Source organism: Schistocerca serialis, chromosome 2, assembly GCF_023864345.2.
Source record: "Schistocerca serialis cubense isolate TAMUIC-IGC-003099 chromosome 2, iqSchSeri2.2, whole genome shotgun sequence".
Lineage (NCBI taxonomy): Eukaryota > Metazoa > Arthropoda > Insecta > Orthoptera > Acrididae > Schistocerca > Schistocerca serialis.
Window position 1 is genome coordinate 66,120,269 of NC_064639.1, and position 22,039 is coordinate 66,142,307.

At 38.6% G+C, this 22,039-nt stretch overlaps 1 protein-coding gene across 10 annotated transcripts in view; it reads left to right on the forward strand.

Annotated features, from left to right (window-relative positions):
• Positions 1-22,039, forward strand: part of LOC126456768 (thiamine transporter 1-like) — a 619,041-nt gene that overhangs the window by 401,437 nt on the left and 195,565 nt on the right. For all 10 annotated transcript variants that reach the window (XR_007585386.1, XM_050092528.1, XM_050092526.1 and 7 more), the window contains exon 5: positions 5,986-6,290. Coding sequence is in view for 9 of the 10 variants with exons in the window: in XM_050092528.1 (XP_049948485.1) it covers positions 5,986-6,290 (305 nt within the window). In the remaining variant the exon portion in view is untranslated. The remainder of the gene's footprint in view (positions 1-5,985; positions 6,291-22,039) is intronic.

Here is a 22,039-nt window from a genome sequence, read left to right on the forward strand (position 1 = left end):
ATGAATGTTTGGAGAATGGCATTGTGTGGTAGCAAATTATGTATTGTTGGAAAACTGGAAGAGAAGAGAATCAAAGCAATTGAGATATGGTGTGACAGAAAAACATTGCAAATTAGGTGGAATAAGGTATGGAATGAGGACATTCTCCACAGAATTGGCAAAGAAAGGTATATATGGAAAACACTGGCAAGAAAAAGGGGCAGAATAGTAGGTAATTTGCTATGTCAATCTTAGCCAATGTCACTGCCATTAGACACGAAAAAAAAAAGTGTATCATAGCTTCTTTGAGGCAACAGTGAAATACGGCATTATCTTGTGGGGAAATGCTAGCAATTTGACAGGAATAAAGAATACTAACTTTAAGGAAAAAAATGATAAGGAACATGTGTAGTGCAAAGCCAAGAGAATCTTTTTGGCCACCTACTAAGTGTTCCCTCACTGTATTTATATGAAATAATTCTTTTCACAAATAATAATCCAGAATTATCTGCTCCAAATAACTTCTGGCATAGATATGAAGCTAGAAACAAAGAAAGTTTCATGCTTCTTATGCATAGACTCAATCTAGATCCAATCTTTTCACACAGACCCCACAATGTATGGGGATGAAAATACACAAGAAATTAAAAAAGACAAATTCTGGAAAGACTGAAACTGATCTGGTAGAATGAAAGTTGTGTATCACTCTGGTGCAAAAATGCTGTTACTCTATTGATGAATTTTTTAATGATGGCATGACCATTTGAGCAACGCAAAAATTAGTAGTATATACATACAAATAATTTATAGTTCTAGTAGATGTTGTGTTCCATGTACAATCTGTCATAAGTGTGACAAGTCTCCAGTATGCTAAATCAATGGTTTAACAAGTATGTTATGAGACAATGAATTCTCATTCTGTGTTAAGACATCAGTGAATATTATCTATGGTACTAGAGGGAGCTGTAGAGGGTAAAAACTGTATAGGAAGAAAGAGGTTGGAATACATCAAAAAAATAATTGAGGACACTGGGTGCAAGAGATACTGTGAGATAAAGAGAGAAGTGGAATTTGTTGGAAAACCGGAACAGAAGAGAATCAAAGCAATTGAGATATTGTGTGACAGAAAAACATTGCAAATTACAGCTGAAGACTGATTGATCATTCAAAAAAAAAAAAAAAATATATATATATGAGGAGGAAGAGGAGGAGAAGAAACAGAAGAAGAAGAAGAAGAAGAAGAAGTTATGACTCAATCCATGCCATTTCTTACCTGGTAGAATTGTATGATCTACACAGTCAAAGGCTGTAATAAAATCACAGAAAAGGCCAACAGGGTAATTTTCATTATTTCGTTCTATTACAATTGATTTTTGGAGATCATATATTGCATTCTCAGTAGAGAATTCTTTACATAAACCAAACTGGCCTGCTTTTAAAAGCTTGTTTTCAAACTCATGATTCAGTACTCTGTCATAAGTTACTTTCTCAAAAAGATTTGAGTACACTGGAAGGAGTGAGATTGGTCTACGACTAGAAGTCAATTGCTTATTTCCATTTTGAATACTGGCATTGCTACTCCATACTTCAGTTTTTCAGAAAATATTCCTTGAGTCTTTAATGGATTACAAAGGTAACCCAAGGGTGAAACAATAAAAACATGTTTGAAGACAACAATACAAAAGTTCGTATTATTTTAAATATTTAAAATCAAAGTCTCAACCACTTGAAATCGTCCCTTGGTATTACTGAGGGGGTGGGGGTGGGTGGGGGCTTCTAAGGCCCATGGAGAATAAAATCAAATAAATGAATTTTAATTAACAAATTCTATAGTCACTCAGATGCAAATGCAGTAATGAACAATTAGCTTTGACTTCAACTTCATATATCAAATGATGTGACATATAAGTACTGAGCCAGTAGGCCTGCAGAGCCCCTTCCCCTTTCTCCACCCCATTTGTAATCTAGGTCTAAGTATTGGTTGCTATGTACTATTATTATTTCACATTCCTATCATATGCACCATGGAACCCTTCTCATCCTAAATTCTGAATTAATTTCCGGTCCCGCTATTTCCATAGATATATTCCGCCTTTCCATATCTACTATCTACATAGCTCACATTAACAAAGGAGTAGTTGGTGGTGAAAGCTGAGTGTTATTTTCTTATTCATGTTTGTTGATTGCCAAGAAGGTACTCTTTTTCAGTGTTATTGTATTTTTATGGAAACATTTATATCTACCTACACTGTGATGCCTATCTTTGTTATCAGTACAGAGATCATATCAGTCTGTTTCCTTCCTACTTTCCTACCTTTGATAGTATGGTAAATTTTTTAAATTCCTTTGGTGAATCAATACACAATCATTTCAAATTAAAAATGGAACTTCACAATATTATGAAAAGAATAGTCGCTATTCGCCATATAGCATAGAAGCTGAGTTGCAGATAGGCACAACCAAAAGACTGTCAGGCAATGAGCTTTTGGTCAACAAGGCCTTCTTTGGAGATAGAACATGCACACATACACTCATGCAAATGCAACTCACACACAGTCTTAGAGGCTGCTGAGACCTTAGCAGCCTGAGACTGTGTTCATGTGTGTGTGAATTGCGTGAGTGTGTGCGTGCATTTTCTGTCTACATTGGAGACTTTGTTGACCAAAAGCTCATTTCCTGACAGTCTTTTTGTTGTACCTCTCTGCAACTCAGCATCTCCGTCATACACACATCAAAAAAAGTTTTGCATCACCCCGATTCCTAGAACTCCTGAAGATAGACAATGACTGTGGATATTGCAACACAGACACACTCCCTTTGACTGTTCAGAGATGCCACTAAACCTGCCCAAAGATGTAAACAACCATGCATGAGCAGCGCCTATTAGACGGAGGGTGTCCGATGGCCCATCAGTTCCAGTCATATCACCAGGAAGGAAGTACGCGGCTCATGTTGTCTTTAGTTCAGCCATGCCTAGGTGGTCAATACTGCGGTTCGATGCCGTCAGCATTGTTACTTTGTGCTAGGAAGGGCTCCCAGCAAGGGAAGTGTCCAGGAATCTTGAAATGAACCAAGGCGGTGTTCGGACATGGAGGAGATACAGAGAGAGAAGAACTGTCCATGACATGCCTCGCTCAGGCTGCCCAAGGGCTACTACTGCAGTGGATGACCACTAACTACGGATTATGGCTCAGAGGAACCCTGACAGCAACGGCACCATCTTGGATAATGCTTTTTGTGCAGCCACAGGACGTAGTGTTATGACTCAAACTGTGTGCAATAGGTTGCATGATGCGCAACTTCACTCCCAACATCAATGGCAAGGTCCATCTTTGTAACCACGTCACCTTGCAGCTTGGTGCAGATGGGCCCAACAACATGCCAAATGGATCGCTCAGGATTGGCATCACATTCTCTTCACCGCTGAGTGCCGCATATGCCGTCAACCTATCGTTGGAGAGATGTTTGGAGGCAACCCGGTCAGGCTGGATGCTTTAGAGTAGACACACTGTCCAGCGAGTGCAGCAAGGCGGAGGTTCCCTGCTGTTTTAGGGTGGCATTATGTGGGGCCGACGTACACCACTGGTGGTCACGGGAGGCGCCGGTAATGGCTGTACGATACGTGAATGTCATCCTCCGCCCGGTAGTGCAATGACATCGGCAGCATATTGGCAAGGCATTGATCTTCATGGATGACAATTTGCACCCCCATCTTGCACATCTTGTGAATGACTTCCTTCAAGACAACGATAGCGCTCAACTTGAATGGCCGGCATGTTCGCCAGACATGAACCCTATCGAACCTGCCTGGGATAGATTGAGAAGGGCTGTTTATGGACAGTGTGACCCATCGACCTCTCTGAGGGATGTACACCAAATCGCCATTGAGTAGTGGGTCAGTCTGGACCAACAGTACCTTGATGAACTTGTGGATAATATGCCATGACAAATACAGGCATGCATCAATGCAAGGGACATGCTACTGGGTATTAGAGGTACCGTAGTGTACAACAATCTGGACCACCATCTCTGAAGGTCTCACTGCATGGTGTTACAATATGCAATGTGTGGTTTTCATGAGCAATAAAAAGGGTGGAGATGATTTTTATCTTAATCTCTATTCCAATTTTCTGTACAAGTGTGTACATGTGTGTATGTGAGTAGTAACTGTCCTGTTCATAATATTGTAATATTCCATCCTGGATATTCCATTATTAAAAATGGAATATCTTTCCTTTTGATTACACCTTTTGTTTGAATGGGTGATTCGCAGGTGTCATTACAGAACTACAAAGTCTAGAAAAGTAATCGAGGGTCAATATTGTTTATTTGAGACTTGCATTGTTTATTTGAGGCCTACAGAATTCTTGAAAACAATTTTATCAAAATGCAAAACCAGTTTGTTTGCAACCTCATTCCGTTCCTTTCTCACTAAGATGTTAAACCAGTCACTAAAAGTGTTGTTCATGTCTGTCATCCAATCTGTATTTAAGGTGAGTGTTGCTAAGCATCATAAATGGACAAACCCCTTAACACATATTCTGGATAGAATATCCAAGCCAATGTAGAATCCAAACGAGTTGATTTCCTCTCCTCTTGATTTCATATCACCATCACTTCCTATGAGTTGAGTATGTGTCTCATTGGCTGGGACTTGCTTTCTGGTATTTGGTTTAAAATTCATGTGTCAGCATCAGAATGGGGATTTTCTGATAGTAAATTGCAAAAATTAAGGCAGTTTTTATCTTTCATCTCAGTACCATGTATTCTGTTCATAGTACAGTTAGTTTTATCAACTATATTTATAATGCAAAAGTCGCTGCAGGGATCACTAATATACTACTAAAATTTTGAAGCTTCCAATTTTACACAATCCTACATAATGTCACATGTGCTTTTCTTGTTGAGTGCTGCTCTCTCTCTCTCTCTCTCTCTCTCTCTCTCTCTCTCTCTCTCTCACTCACTCACTCACTCACTGACACACACACACACACACACACACACACACACACACACACACACAGAGAGAGAGAGAGAGAGAGAGAGAGAGAGAGAGAGAAACTATAAACTCAACATTTGTAAATTAATTCCAAACAACACACAAATCCTTCACTCATTCAACTTTGGTAGAACTTTTTAATTTTGTGTCATGCTTTGATAATATTTCACTTTTCTCCTGTTTCTTTAAAAGTGTGTTGTCCTTCCTGAGATTCTGAGTTTAAGAAACTCAGTGCTTTGAGCACTTTTAAAGTAATATCCATTTTTTCTGCCTCTTATTGCTTACCTTGTTTGCTTGCTGTTGATCAGCTGGTACTCTCTTTATAGATGTTTCTTCATTCTCTCAAATATTATTCTTTCCATCTGGTTACTCATTTGCTCACATGCTACAGTTTTTTTACACTGTGTGTAACTTTTTTATATCTTGTCTGTTTTGACGTGGAAGTTTTATTTTCCCTCTTCATCATACAAATCAGTGATGTTTTTTGGCCACTTCTTGATGTGCTGCTGCTTGATATTCTTTAGCTGGTGGGGGTTTAATTGTTTTTCTGCTAGTTAGGCAGAATGAGGGGCTCACATGGCAGTCATTAGTGATGGTGCACTGAAGCTGAGCCTGAACCTGGTTGGAATTGATTTGGCCTTGATTTTAGTCTATCACATATAATAGAATGTGAATCTGAATCAGGTTTGGTTTAGGTGAACCATCATAAAAATAATCAAATACCCATTAGCCACAGGCCTCAAGAACAACCCCACACTACATTTTTATATGGTGCATGATCCTGCCTCTTGATCAGTTATTACTATTAGTAATTAATACTACATTACACAAAATTAAATCAAACTATATGCAGCATTTCAAGCCATTAATTTGGCACTACTAAATCACATGTATACTGTTTCTACAAAACATTTATGAGACATTGCAGAAATGTTACAAAATAATCTTTTTTGTCAAACATGCTTCATAATCATTTGTATTTATTTTTTGTGAAATATGTTTTTCAGCAATGGTTATAGCAACAGCGATTGCATTTTGTCTGCCAACTGCGCCACGAAGCATATATTTTCATCCGGAGACAAATAACAATCTTAATCAGCACTTGAAAAGTGTTGAGAGTCAATCCATATCAACAGCAGATCTTCCTGTAAGTGGTGATGCACCAGTACACGAAATAAAAAAAGAAAGATTTGTGGATATGCTGCTACGAGTATACATACATCTCTGGAAAGATTTTAAACTTGCTTACACAAATATATATGTTTTGAAGTGGTCACTTTGGTGGTGTGTTGCAACATGTGGCTTTTTGCAGGTGAGTATATTTTTACCATATCAGGTTTAATTAGTATCATTGCTAGACTTTAAGCGACCTTCAGATCCTTTGAAGTATGGCAAAGGTTTTTTACTGTCATATATATTTCCATAGACTGCCTTGGTGTAGTGTGAGCTGCTATGTCTTAAATTCTATAAAATATGAGATCAAGAAAAGCTTATCAAGTATGATCAATATTTCAACTTAAGTAGTGATATGTGGGAAAGTGGCAACATTGTTTCACAAAACCCTGTTGGGGTAATGTTAAGAAAACAATGTTTGAGGAAGGCTGCTTAACAATTCTACTGCATTCATTGTTTGCTTTTTGTGGGAATTGTGAGTGAGAGAATATGTAAAGTCATTGGAATAAGCCTCTGAAAAGTAATCCATCCATGAAAGGAATAGCTTATAAACCCTCATTTGACTGATTCCTTTGTACTGCTTTTCAGTGTCAGAACCTAAATGGGTAGGAATATTCAAAGACAAACAGTGTGATTTGTTATGAATTAGTTTAGTGAGTGTAGGAGTGTCATGCAATTCCTCATCCATTGCCCATGGCAGTTGCTACAATAATGTCATTGCGCATGATCTGAGCTGTCCGAGATTGTGGTCATGTGTGGATGAGGTGTGAAAGCTTGTGTGAATGAATGTGTGTGTTCCCATTTCTGATGAAGGCTATGGCCAAAAGCCAATGTGTAAGTGTCTTCTAGTTGTGCCTGTCTGCTACTTAATGTGTCACCTTTAGGGTAATCAGCAATCTATATATTCATTACATTATTGATTATGCAGTGGCAAAAAATTCCTATGAAGAGTGAAGCAAGATACTACTCCCTCCTATGTGTATCTTATAAAGGAACCACAGTATTAAAATAAGAGGAATTTGATCTCATATAAAGGTTTACCAACAGCTGTTTGTGCTCCACACACTTTACAAACAGAACAGGGGGATTTGATATGATACTGCTTTGTGAAGTGCTTTCTGCCAAACACTGTAAGGTGGCTTGTGGAGTACCACTATAGCTGTAGACATAAATGATACTCATGTTCTTATTGCATATTAGGATAAAAGTGATGGACAAGGGTAAAATGAATTTCAAAATTCCATTGCTACAGTGGTATTGTCATTGAATATCGCAGTCTTCCGCTTGTGTGATACAGCTTATTTTCTAGACTAGGACATTGTCAGCAGACTCTAATTTCATGTATTTATTAGGGAAATATGAAAGGAATTCTGTCTTGCAGGCTCTATATTAATGACATTTTAATTTCTTCATTCATTCTACTAGTTCCATCGACATCGTCGAGAAAAAGAACATTTGGGAATTTGGAAAAAGTCAAAGTATATACTAACAAAAGACCAGTAAATTATAAAAGGTTAATTTTTATATTGTTTTAACAATAAGCTGACACTCTACTTGTTAATGCTGTTCATGCTTATGCCATATAAATTTAATTGAGTAAATTAAACAATGGAAAAATCTGGGATAGAATAACAAAGTGAATAAGGATAGACAAGAAAGAATCAAACCCACATGTATAAAACATCATCAAATTTCATTTTACAAATGAGTAAATGTGTTGAATATTTGATGATAAGCATATAATGGAGAGAAACCTGAGGAAAGATTTTAAACTGTTTTTAATGTTTGTTGGAGGGCACTAAGTGCTATCACTATCAAACACTGGAAGAGTACAGTTAGGGTAATTTGTGCTCCATCGGAAGCAAACATTAGATTTTCCCTCATCTCAGTGTTCATGAGATTGTATCTCCTGAACTGTGTGTCATGCAACGATATAATTTTACAGGTACGTTCAGTGGTATATGTAGATACTATCAGCAAAATGTGTCATGAAGAGAACTTGTAATAGAATAGTAGTTAACTAATAAATTGAAACATTATGCCTGATGTTGAAGTTTATCTGCAGGAACAGTGAAAATGTAAGTGATAAACTTTTTTCCTTCCATCATTTTGCGCAGGGTGTCAGTAAGAAAAAGTTTGGCAAAGGTTTGAAATTATGCATAAAGTTTGTTGCAGGTCTTTAAGTGCTCTCATTCTCAAATGCTGGTTGAATAATCTGTATATTTGCTCAGTATGAGTTATGCTGCCTCAAGATATATACACAATTTTAAATGTAATATTTATCTTACCTTTAACATAATATTGTTCTGGTCTTCAGTCCAGAGACTGGTTTGATGCAACTCTCCATGTTACTCTGTCCTGTGAAAGCCTCTTCATCTCTGAATAACTACTGCAACTTTCACCCTTCTGAATCTGTTCACTGTATTCTTCTCTGGACCTCCCTCTACGATTTTTGTCCTCCACGCTTCCCTCCAGCACTAAATTGGTGATCCCTTGATGCCACACAATATGTCCTACCAACCAATCCCCTCTAGTCAAGTTGTGCCACGAATTCTTCTTCTCCCCAAATCTATACAGTACCTCCTCATTAGTTATGTGATCTGCCCATCTAATATTCAGTATTCTTCTGTAGCACAACATTTTGAAAGCTTCTATTCTCTTCTTGTCTAAGCTGTTTATTGTCTATGTTATAATAATAATAATAATAATAATAATAATAGTTGATAGTCTCCCATCGGGCACCTCCCCAGGTGGCGGATAGGGGAATGCTCTCCAGATATGGAGGGTACCGGGGAAATAAAATACCCGGGGTGGACCAAAACTATCAACCGAAATCCACTAATGTCTGCCTGGTATCCAGCGGTTAGGGGTCAGCGTCTGTTCGCCTAGATGGTGCGGCTGCAGCAACCTTCTTGATCTCAACAATCAAGTCGTATTCCTCGTGATCTTTCCTCGGAAGGACCACCACCAAGTTAGTTTTCAACTTGAAAACCAAACATGATGATAACACAAGGAATGAATCCACTACCCCGGGCACCAGTCGCAAGGCTGGCTTTACCTGGTCATCGGATTCCGGGGGACCAGGAGCATCATGTTACGCCTAAGGTTGAGAACCAGACAACATCCAAATTATTACACACAAAACAAAGACACTTCATTGGTACACTTAATACTAATACTCTTTTCAAACTGGGCAAGATCAAACAACTTACAGACGTGCTGCAAAAATTCCAGATCAAAATCCTTGCAATCCAGGAAACACGATTTACGGACGAAACCCATTTTGATACAGACAACTACAGGATCTACAAAGGAAAACCAGCAGTTAAAACTAATGAGAAAGGACTCAAACAGTTTGGCACAGCATTTGCAGTCCACAAATCTATCAGTGACTCTGTCATTGACTTCCAGTCTGCCTCAGAACGTATATCAACGCTCTCCGTCAAATCAGCCAACAAAGCATATACCTTGATCAACGCACACGCACCCACAAATAACTATAACAAGAAGAACTGCCAGAAAGTGGATGACTTCTGGAATGACCTTGAAGAGACAACAAACAAAATTGCCAAACACCATGTAATAATCTTGTTAGGCGACTTTAACGCACAATTAGGTAAAGAGAAAAAATACAGGAAAATCACCGGAATCCATACAGCTCACAAGAGAACTAACAAGAATGGGGAAAGATTGATAAGCTTTTGCGAAAATTTCGGCCTCGTAATTATGTCAACACAATTCAAAAAACCCAACAAGAAACTGTATACTTGGAAGTCGCCCAACACAATGTTGGGTGAATTCCAGATAGACCATGTGGCCATCTCCAAGAGTAACACAGCAGAAATTCTGAATGTGAAAACGAGAAGAGGATTTTTTGACTCAGACCACCATCTTCTACAGATAAAGACCAGATTACAACCCAATAGAAAAAAACCAAAACTAAACAAAGTGCTGAGACCAGACCCCGAATACATAAAACTCAACAAGGAAAACATCTTACAGGAAATTAGTCAGACAAACACCACAAACTGGACAGAACTTGTGGACGTCCTCAAATCCACAATGAAATTGGGTCAACCCCCGAGAAGGAGAAAACACAGGTGGTGGAATATAATATGTGACCAAGCAATAGAAGAAAGGACCAATGCCTGGAAAAACTTCAATAGTCACAAAACATCAGAAAAATGGCAACAATTTCTAGTAATCCGAAAACAAACATCGAAAACTATTCGGAGGGAAAAAAGAAATTATGACAAATGGCGACTAGATGAGATAGAACAAGACTTTAAGAAGAACAACACCAGGAATTTTTATAAGACGTTTAAAGAACATATTGCAGGATACCAGCCACCCAATTTTTGCTTCAAGAAACTGGATGGTTCACTAGAAACTAACACGAAGAATAACTGCCAAATCCTCGCAGACTATTTCAACAAACTTCTCAACTGTGAAAGACCTACAGAGGACATTCACTACGAGACGTCTACACCAAATCCTGACGCTAAACTGCCAACCATCAACGAAATTGTAGAAATTATCAAGACACTGAAAAACAATAGAGCCCCAGGAGAAGATGGAATTATTGCAGAACTATGGAAACTAAATGATGAAAGATTAACAGGAAAAATTCACAAAATCATATTAAACATTTGGGAAACAGAACAGATCCCTTCTGAATGGAAATGCGCACTCATCCATCCACTCCACAAAAAAGAGGACAAAACTGAACCAAATAATTACAGGGGTATCTCACTCGTACCGGTCACATATAAAATCCTATCAAAAGTTCTCATGAATAGATTAGAAGAACAAGCTGACCCACAAATAGGAGAATACCAGGCTGGTTTTCGCAAGGGACGATCATGCATAGAGCAGATCTGGAATCTGAAAATGATTCTCCAGATGAGAAACACCCGAAACACAGTGGTTACTTTTGTAGATTTTAAAAAGGCCTACGACTCAATAGACAGAGTAGTGCTCTGCAAGACGCTGGAAGAATTCAGCATTGACAGAAAGACAAGAGCAATCATTCAGAAAACATTAACTGACACAGTCTCCAAGGTTAAATTTATGGGGGATATCTCGGAACCATTTGTAATCCAAACTGGAGTGCGACAGGGTGACGGACTTTCACCATTACTCTTTAATATCATTCTTGAAAAAATCATCAGGACATGGGAAAAAGAAGTCAAAGGAATCCAAATTGGCATTAGAAAAGATAATAGATTCAATGTGAAGTGTTTAGCTTTTGCAGATGACCTTGCAATCCTCACAAATAATAGAAAAGAAGCCACTAACGCCATAGAGAAGTTACACGAAATTGCACAAAGAACTGGCCTGCAAATCTCATATGAGAAAACCCAGTACATAGAAAGAGTGCCACAAGACAAATTGCCTATTGTGACAACCCATGGGAAAATCATACAAGTACCACATTTTAAATACCTGGGAGAAATCATTCAGCCATCAGGGATCAACCTAAAGGCCAATGAGGAAAGAATAAAAAAATTACAGAAAGCATATAAACTCACGTGGAACTATTATAACAAAAAGTCCATATCCACTAACGCAAAATTGAGGCACTACAACACTGTCGTACTTCCGGAGGCACTGTATGCATCTGAAACAACACAAATAGGTGGGCAAACTAAAATCAAAGAAATAGAGAAACAAGAAAGGAAAATTCTCAGGAAAATTTTTGGCCCGATACAAGAGCAAGGAATCTGGAAGAAGAGACCAACATCAGAATTATATAAATACACAGACAAGATTACAGATACAGTAAGGAAAAGAAGAATGCAGTTCTACGGACATATCCACAGGATGAATGAAAACAGAATTTCAAAGCGAATTCTTAAAGTCATCAACTCAGGCAGGGGAAAAACAAAATGGATAAAAGAAGTTGAAGAGGACCTCAGACAAGCACAAATAACAGTAAACGATGCAGAAAACAGAACTAAATTCAGGAACATCATCAAAAAACATAAATTTGACACCACAACACAGAAGAGACCAGGATGCAAATGGACAGCGGAGCGAAAGAAACAACACAGTGAACACATGAAGAAAATTTGGGCTCAGAAAAAACACAAACAATCATCATAAAGGAATTCAAGTTCAAACGCTCTCTTAAATGGGAATAATCGAAAATAATAATAATAATAATAATCATATATAATTAATAAGTTAGTTATTTTTTGTGGAATGTTTAATCAATAATTGATTAGTCAGGAGGAAAGCTAATAATTGAATAGTAAAATGAATTTAAATATCTCATTAACACACACAAATCACTTTCTTAATCTTTTTTACCTTTTTTGTTGTTTGAAGTGAAAATCATTAGACTCTTAACATGCTGGAAAAACATTTTGTTTGCAATCTTAAAATCTCAGCAGAATGGGAAATTGTCTTCTCGCCTCCCAAGAAAATTCAGATCAGTTCTAAATTAATTTCATGGGTATCACATTGACAATATAAGAAAAAATGTAGTAAAGCAAAATCTGTAACATTGTATAAATTGGGGATTGATAACCATTACTATGAAATGAAAGCGGAAATGCCAAATTAATCAATTATTATTTAACAAAGTAAGTTGTTTATACAGACATCTGCCATCTCAAACACTAATCACACAGTTCTGAACAAAATAAAGAATTGTGCCATATTTTGGTGAAACATGTCGAAATTACAGAAATCTCAGCTTGATTCTGGAGCAAAAGAAAAATATTCATAGTAAAGTCATTTTGGTAATTGCAGTTGCCGATAATAATGACACAACTAAACAAATTCCTAACAGGAATACAATTTCAGTTCATTTGAAACAAAATGGAAGAATGTAGGAGTCTGATAGTGTAAGGTGCTGTCGGAAAGGCGCGTGACTAAAGAGAGAGAAAGAAAAGACTAGTGCGCATTCTTATATAGGACAAAATACAGATGATAATGCTACGCCATTCTCATTATCCTGGGTGTACATATTCACTGACTTGCAGCGCAGTTAATTGGCACAAAGATTAAATTATATCTTTAACTTTTGATGTTTCGATAGGAAAGGAAAATAGTACATTATTACGTTGCGGGCAGGACACAATATTAGAATGTTTCACTTCCATACATGGCTACACTCCATACAAATACTTTCTGAAAAGACTTTCTGACACTTCAGTCCCTACTCCATGCTAACAAATTCCTCTCCTTCAGAAACCATTTCCTTGCCATAGCCAGTCTATATATCCTCTCTACTTTGACCATCATCAGTTATTTTACTCCCCAAATAGCAAAAATCTCATTTACTACTTTAAGTGTCTCATTTCCTAATCTAGTACCCCCAGCATCACCTGATCTAACTTGACTACATTCCATTATCCTTGTTTTGCTTTTGTTGATGTACTTATTATATTCTTCTTTCAGGACACTGTCCATTCCATTCAAATGCTCCTCCAGGTCCTTTGATGTCTCTGACAGAACTAAAATGTTGTCGGCATACCTCAAAGTTTTTATTTCTCCTCCATGGATTTTAATTCCTACTCTTATAACTGCCATCTGGTTTCTGTAGAAATTGTAAATAGCATTTCACTCCCTGTATTTTACACCTCCCACCTTCAGAATTTGAAACAGATTATTCCAGTCAGCCTTGCGAAAGCTTTCTGTAAGTCTACCAATGCTATAAACATAGGTTTGCCTTTCCTTAACCTACCTTGTAATGTAAGTGTTAGGGTCAGTATTGCCTCGCGGGTTCCAACATTTCTATGGAATCCAAACTGATCTTTCCCAAGGGTCAGCTCCTGCCAGTTTTTCAATTTGTCTGTGAAGAGTTCATGTTAGTATTTTGCAGCCATGACTTATTAAACTGATAGTTCAATAATTTTCACACCTGTCAACACCTGCTTTCCTTGCGATTGGTATTATTTTATTATTCTTGAAGTCTGAGGGTATTTTGCCTGTGTCATACATCTTGCTCACCAGATGGAAGAGTTTTGTTGTGGCTGGCTCCCTCATAGCTATCAGTAGTTCTAATGGAATGTTTTCTACCTCCAGGACCTTGTTTTGATTTAGGTCTTTCAATTCTCTGTCAAATTCTTCATGCTGTACCATATCTCCCATGTCATCTTCATCTACGTCCTCTTCCATTTCCATAATATTTCCCTGAAGTACATTGCCTTTGTATAGCCCTCTATATATTCCTTCCACATTTCTGCTTTCCTTTCTTTACTAAGGATGGGTTTTCCATCTGAGCTCTTGATATTCATGCATGTGGTTCTCTTTTCTCCAAAGATCTCTTTAATTTTCCTGTAGGCAGTATCTATCTTACCCCTAGTGATACATGATTCTACATCCTTACATTTGTCCTCTAGCCATCCCTGCTTAGCCATTTTGCACTTCCTGTCGATTTCATTTTGTGACGTTTCTATTCTTTTTTGCCTGTTTCATTTGCTGCACTTTTATATTTTTTCCTTTTGTCAATTAAATTCAATATCTCTTCTGTTATCCAAGGATTTCTACTAGCCCTCATCTTTTTACCTAATTGATCCTGTGCTGCCTTCACTATTTAATCTCTCAAAACCACTCATTCTTCTTCTACTGTATTTCTTTTCCCTGTTCTTGTCAGTCGTTCACTAATTCTCTCTCTGAAACTCTCTACAACGTCTGGTTCTTTCAGTTTATCCAGGTCCCAGCTCCTTAAATTCCTACCTTTTTGCAGTTTCTTCAGTTCTAGTCTACTGTTCACAACCAATAAATTATAGTGAGAGTCCACATCTGCTTCTGGAAATGTCTTACAATTTCAAAGCTGGTTCTGAAGCCTCTGCCTGACCATTATATAACCAAACTGAAACCTTCTGGTGCCTCCAGGTGTCTTCCACATATACAATCTCCTTTCATGATTGTTAAAACATGTTTCAGTGATGATTACGTAATTCTTTGTGCAAAAGTGTACCAAGCAGCTTCCCCTTTCAATTTACTACTTTTCCTTCCCTTCCTTTTCCTACAGTCACATTCCAATCCCCCGTGACTACTAAATTTTCATCTCCCTTAACCATCTGAATAACTTCTATCGCATCATACATTTTTTCAATCTCTTCATCGTCTGTGAAGCTCGTTGGCTTATAAATTTGTACTGCTGTGGTAGGTGTGGGCTTCGTGTCTGTCTTGGCTACAATAATGCATTCACTATGCTGTTCGCAGTAGCTTATCCACATTCCTCTTTTTTATTTTTATTCATTATTAAACCCACTCCTGCATTATCGTTATTTGATTTTGTATTTATAACCCTGTATTCACCCAACCAGAAGCCTTGTTCCTCCTGCCACCAAACCTCACTAATTCCCACTATATCTAACTTTATCCTATCCACTTCCATCTTTAAATTTTCTAACCTACCTGCCCAATTAAGAGGTGTGACATTCCATGCTCCGATCCATAGAACACTGGTTTCGTTTCTCCTGATAACGACATCCTCCTGAGTATTTCCCACCTGGAGATCTGAATGGGGTACTATTTTACCTCTGGAATATTTTACCCAAGATGATGCCATCATCATTTAACCATATAGTAAAGCTGAATGCCCTTAGGAAAAATTTTGGCTGTAGTTTCCCTTGCTTCCACGCATACACAGTACCAGCAGAGCAAGGCTGTTTTGGATGATATTACAAGAACAGATCAGTCAATCATCCAGGATGTTGCCCCTGCAACTACTGGTAAGACAGCTGCCCCTCTTCAGGAACCACACATTTGTCTGGCCTCTCAACAGATACCTCTCCATTGTGGTTTCACCTATTGTACGGCTATCTGTATCGCTGAGGGATGCGAGTTTCCCCACCAATGGCAAGGTCCATTTTTCATTGGGTTTTAATTTTGGATGGTAATTATATGAAATACTGAACTGAAATTTTTTTGCCGCTGGGACCCATTAGAAATGCAGCCTGCAACGTAATCCGTGCATTGTGAATCATGAACCATAAATGATGAACCGGGTTAGCCATATGGTAATGTAGATTACCACTCACCTCGTAGAAGAGGTGTTGACTAGCAGACAGACACATTCAAAAATAGGCAGTTAGTTAAGGTGTCATATTAAGTCCTTCACCTGATGTATATTCACATGCATGTGCCCAGCCACCCACATGCCCACCCACCAACACACACACACACACACACACACACACACACACACACACACACACACAGCCACTATTAGGAATGGAGGAAGATCTGCATCATCTGGAGGGTGTGCTTTGGGGCAAAAAGAAAGAACAGAGAACAGAAAAGATCTATGTAGATGGACTGGGTGGGGTGGTGAAGGGGGGAGGGGAGGGGGGGGGGGACGGAAGGTGTGTGTGAGGCTCGACATAGGGAAGGGCATAGAGGCAGATAGAGGACAGAGACTAGTGATAGTTGAGGCCAGGGGGCATTATGGGCATGAAGGTTTGTTTCAGGGAGACTTCCCACCACTGCAGTTTAGAAAAAGTGGTGTTTGAGGAGGAAAAAAAAAAAAAAAATAGATGGCACAGCCTGTTGAAGTCAAGCACACTATGTTGTGGTACATGCTAGCCAACTGGTTGGTTCAGCTATCTCTTGGCCAAATTTTGGTGATGGCATTTCATGCATGCTTCACAAGCCACCATACGCTGCATGCTTCACAAGCCAACATTCACTGCATGGCAGAGTGAACCTGACACCACTGCTGGTTGTTCATTTTCTTGTTCTACTCACAGATAGAAGGAGTGAAAACTGACTGACTGTATACATCTGTAAGGCCCCTTATTTCTATTACCTTGCCTTTGTGGTCTCTGTGCAAAATGTGTGTTGATGACCATAGGATCATACCAGTTCTCTAAACTTTCTGAATAGCATTCCATGAATAGAACATAATCTTTCCTCCAGCAATTCCAATTTTAGTTCATGAAGCCTCTGTAACACATGTTGATCGATACTGCTGCTACCAAATGTAGCAGTATGCTCCAGAATTTCTTTGATGTCTTCCTTTAATACCCATGGTGGTGATCCCAGACATCTGTGCAATTCTCAAGAATGGGTTGTTCAAGTGTTCATTAAGCTGCCTTCAGTACAAATGACCTACATGGTCCTAGAATTTTCACAATATTGCAGTGCTGACCATTCACATTACCTGTTGATGGTCCTATTGCTTGCTCCATCACTTTGCAGCATTACTCATAGGTGTTTAATCACTATGAATGTGTGAAACAGCACATTACTAATACAGTATTCTTATATTACAGGATAAATTTTATACTGCCTTGGATTACATTGCATTTTCCCACAATTGGCACACACTGCCATTCATCACAGTAAATAAAAATTTTATCCAAGTCACTAAGTCTACCTGCACTCACTTAAAGAAGACACTTTCCCATGCACTTCAGTGAACATCCATACTCTGAAAACCACTGTGAAGTACATGAAAGAGAGTACTCCCTGTTGTACCAGTTATTAAAGACTTCTTCACATTCCATTCAGGCATGGGGCGAGACAAGAATGATTGTTTAAACACCTCTGTGCATGCTGTAATTAGTTTAATCTTGCCCTCACAATATGTATGGCAGTAATATGTTGGAGGGTTGCAGTTTATTTCTAGATTTATAATTTAAAATGTAACTCAATAAGTAGACTCTCTCCCAGTTCTGTTTCTTCAGCATCTCCATGCCTCTGTCTCGTGGTCCAAACAAATTTGGGATCATCCTTGCAGTCCTTCCCTGTTGTTGTTGTTGTTTTCAGTCAAAAGACAGGTTTGAAGTAGCTCACCATACTAGTCTATCCTGTGCAAACTTTTTCATCTGTGAATAATTACTGCAATGTATACTCTTTGAACTTGCTTATTGTGTTCATATCAAGTCCTAACTCTACAATTTTTACCTCCCCTACCCCCACCCCTCCCTCCATTCCCAAACTGACTAGTCTCTGGTGTCTTACGGTATGTCGTCACAACCGATCCCTTTTTTTAGTCAAGTTGTGCCATAAATATTTTCTTTCACTTCATTAGTTATGTGATGTACCCATCTAATCTTCATCATTATTTTATAGCATCACATTTTAAAAGTTTCTGCTATCTTCTACTCACAACTGCTCATCTTGACCATTTCACTTATGTACACTAGTACACTCCAGACAAATACATCTAGAAAGGACTTCCTAATATTTAAATTCATAGCAGATGTTAACAAATTCCTCATTTTCAGAAATGCTTTTCTAGTTGTTGCTAGTCTGCATTTTGTATGCCTCCAACTTTGGCTGTCATCATTTATTTTGGTGCCCATATAGCAAAAATCCTGCACTACATCTACTGTCTGATTCCCTCAGCATCACCTGATTTATTTCAGCTGTATTCTTTTACCATTCTTTCAGTGTTGTTGATATTCATCGCATAATCTCTTTTCATGGCTCTATTTCTCCCTCAACTTTAATTCAGTTCTCAACTTTAATTCAGTTTCCAAATTTCTCCTTGGTTCTCATCATTGTTTGCTGAATGTATAGATTGAGTAACATCGGAAATATGCTGCATCCCTGTTTCACTACTTTGTCGACCACTGCTTCCTTTTCATTCTCTTTGATTCTTATAACTACTGTATGGTGGCTATACAAGTTGTAAATGACCAATTACCCCTTGTATTTTATCTCTACTATCATCACAATTTCAAAGAGAGAGTTCCAGTCAACATTGTGGAAAGCTTTCTCTGAATGAATAGATCCTGTGAATACTAGTTTGTCTTTTTTTAACCTAGCTTCTAAGATAAGCCATAGGGGCTATATTGGCTTGCATGTTTAAACATCCCTCACCGACCCAAACTGAAGTCAGCCTTCTTCTGTCAATAATTTGTGTCAGCATTTTGCAGCCATGCCTTATTAAGCTGATGGTACAGTAGTAGTCACACCTGTCAATGCTTGCATTATTTGGAACAGAAATTATTACATTCATAATGAAGTCTGATAGTACTTCTTTTCTTTCACAGTAGTTTTGCCATGGCAGCCTTGCTAAATCTCAGGCAATGTTACGTATTTCAGGGCTTTGTTTCCACATAGATCTTTTAATGCTCTGTCAATTTTTCTGGTGGTATCATATCTCTCCCCCTCCCCCCCCCCCCCCCCCCCCCCCCCCCCCCGCCACCCTCCTCCCCCATGAACCATGTACCTTGCCGTTGGTGGGGAGGCTTGCGTGCCTCAATGATACAGATAGCTGTACCGTAGGTGCAACCGCAACTGAGGGGTATCTGTTGAGAGGCCAGACAAACGTGTGGTTCCTGAAGAGGGGCAGCAGCCTTTTCAGTAGTTGCAAGGGCAACAGTCTAGATGATTGACTGATCAGGCCCTGTAACACTAACCAAAATGGCCTTAATTTGTGGTACTGCGAATGGCTGAAAGCAAGGGGAAACTACAGCTATAATTTTTCCTGAGGGCATGCAGCTTTACTGTATGATTAAATGATGATGGCGTCCTCTTGTGTAAAATAATATGGTGGTAAAATAGTCCCCCATTCGGATCTCCGGGGACTACTCAAGAGGACGTCGTTATCAGGAGGAAGGATTCTACGGATCAGAGTGTGGAATGTCAGATCCCTTAATCGGGCAGGTAGGTTAGAAAATTTAAAAAGGGAAATGGATAGGTTAAACTTAGATATAGTGGGAATTAGTGAAGTTCGGTGGCAGGAGGAACAAGACTTTTGGTCAGGTGAATACAGGGTTATAAATAAAAAATCAAATAGGGGTAATGCAGGAGTATGTTTAATAATGAATAAAAAAGTAGGAGTGCAGGTAAGCTACTACAAAGAGCATAGTGAACGCATTATTGTGGCCAAGATAGACACGAAGCCCACGCCTACTACAGTAGTACAAATTTATATGCCAACTAGCTCTGCATATGACGAAGAAATTGATGAAATGTATGATGAGATAAAAGAAATTATTCAGGTAGTGAAGGGAGACAAAAATTTAATAGTCATGGGTGACAGAAATTCGACAGTAGGAAAATGAAGGGAAGGAAACGTAGTGGGCGAATATGGATTGGGGCTAAGAAATGAAAGAGGAAGCCACCTGATAGAATTTTGCACAAAGCACAACTTAATCGTAGCTAACACTTGGTTCAAGGATCATGAAAGAAGGTTGTATACATGGAAGACCCTGGAGATACTAAAAGGTTTCAGATAGATTTTATAATGGCAAGACAGAGATTTAGGAACCAGATTTTAAATTGTAAGACATTTCCAGGGGCAGATGTGGACTCTGACCACAATCTATTGGTTATGAACTGTAGATTAAAACTGAAGAAACTGCAAAAAGGTGGGAATTTAAGGAGATGGGACCTGGATAAACTGAAAGATCCAGAGCTTGTACAGAGTTTCAGGGAGAGCATAAGGGAACAATTGACAGGAATGGGGGAAAGAAATACAGTAGAAGAAGAATGGGTAGCTTTGAGGAATGAAATAGTGAAGGCAGCAGAGGATCAAGTAGGTGAAAAGACGAGGGATAGTAGAAATCCTTGGGTAACAGAAGAGATACTGAATGTAATTGATGAAAGGAGAAAATACAAAAATGCAGTAAGTGAAGCAGGCAAAAAGGAATACAAACGTCTCAAAAATGAGATCGACAGGAAGTGCAAAATGGCTAAGCAGGGATGGCTAGAGGGCAAATGTAAGGATGTAGAGGCTTATCTCACTAGGGGTAAGATAGATACTGCCTACAGGAAAATTAAAGAGACGTTTGGAGAAAAGAGAACCACTTGCATGAATATCAAGAGCTCAGATGGAAGCCCAGTTCTAAGCAAAGAAGGGAAAGCAGAAAGGTGGAAGGAGTATGTAGAGGGTCTATACAGGGGCGATGTTCTTGAGGACAATATTATGGAAATAGAAGAGGAGGTAGATGAAGATGAAATGGGAGATGTGATACTGTGTGAAGAGTTGGCAGAGCACTGAAGGACCTAAGTCGAAACAAGGCCCTGGGAGTAGACCACATTCCATTAGAACTACTGACAGCCTTGGGAGAGCCAGTCCTAACAAAACTATACCATCTGGTGAGCAAGATGTATGAGACAGGTGAAATTCCCTCAGACTTCAAGAAGAATATAATAATTCCAATCCCAAAGAAAGCAGGTGTTGACAGATGTGAAAATTACCGAACTATCAGTTTAATAAGTCACAGCTGCAAAATACTAACGCGAAGCCTTTACAGACAAATGGAAAAACTGGTAGAAGCCAACCTCGGGGAAGATCAGTTTGGATTCCGTAGAAATGTTGGAACACGTGAGGCAATACTGACCCTATGACTTATCTTAGACGAAAGATTTAAGGAAAGGCAAACCTACGTTTCCAGCATTTGTAGACTTAGAGAAAGCTTTTGTCAATGTTGACTGGAATACTTTCTTTCAAATTCTGAAGGTGGCAGGGGTAAAATTCAGGGAGCAAAAGGCTATTTACAATTTGTACAGATAGCATACGGCAGTTATAAGAGTCGAGGGACATGAGAGGGAAGCAGTGGTTGGGAAGGGAGTGAGACAGGGTTGTAGCCTCTCCCCGATGCTATTCAATCTGTATATTGAGCAAGCAGTAAAGGAAACAAAAGAAAAGTTTGGAGTAGGTATTAAAATCCATGGAGAAGAAATAAAAACATTGAGGTTTGCCCATGACATTGTAATTCTGTCAGAGACAGCAAAGGACTTGGAAGAGCAGTTGAACGGAATGGACAGTGTCTTGAAAGAAGGGTATAAGATGAACATCAACAAAAGCAAAACCAGGATAATAGAATATAGTCGAATTAAATCGCTTGATGCTGAGGGAATTAGATTACGAAATGAGATACTTAAAGTAGTAAAGGAGTTTTGGTATTTGGGGAGAAAAATAACTGATGATGGTCAAAGTAGAGAGGATATAAAATGTAGACTGGCAAT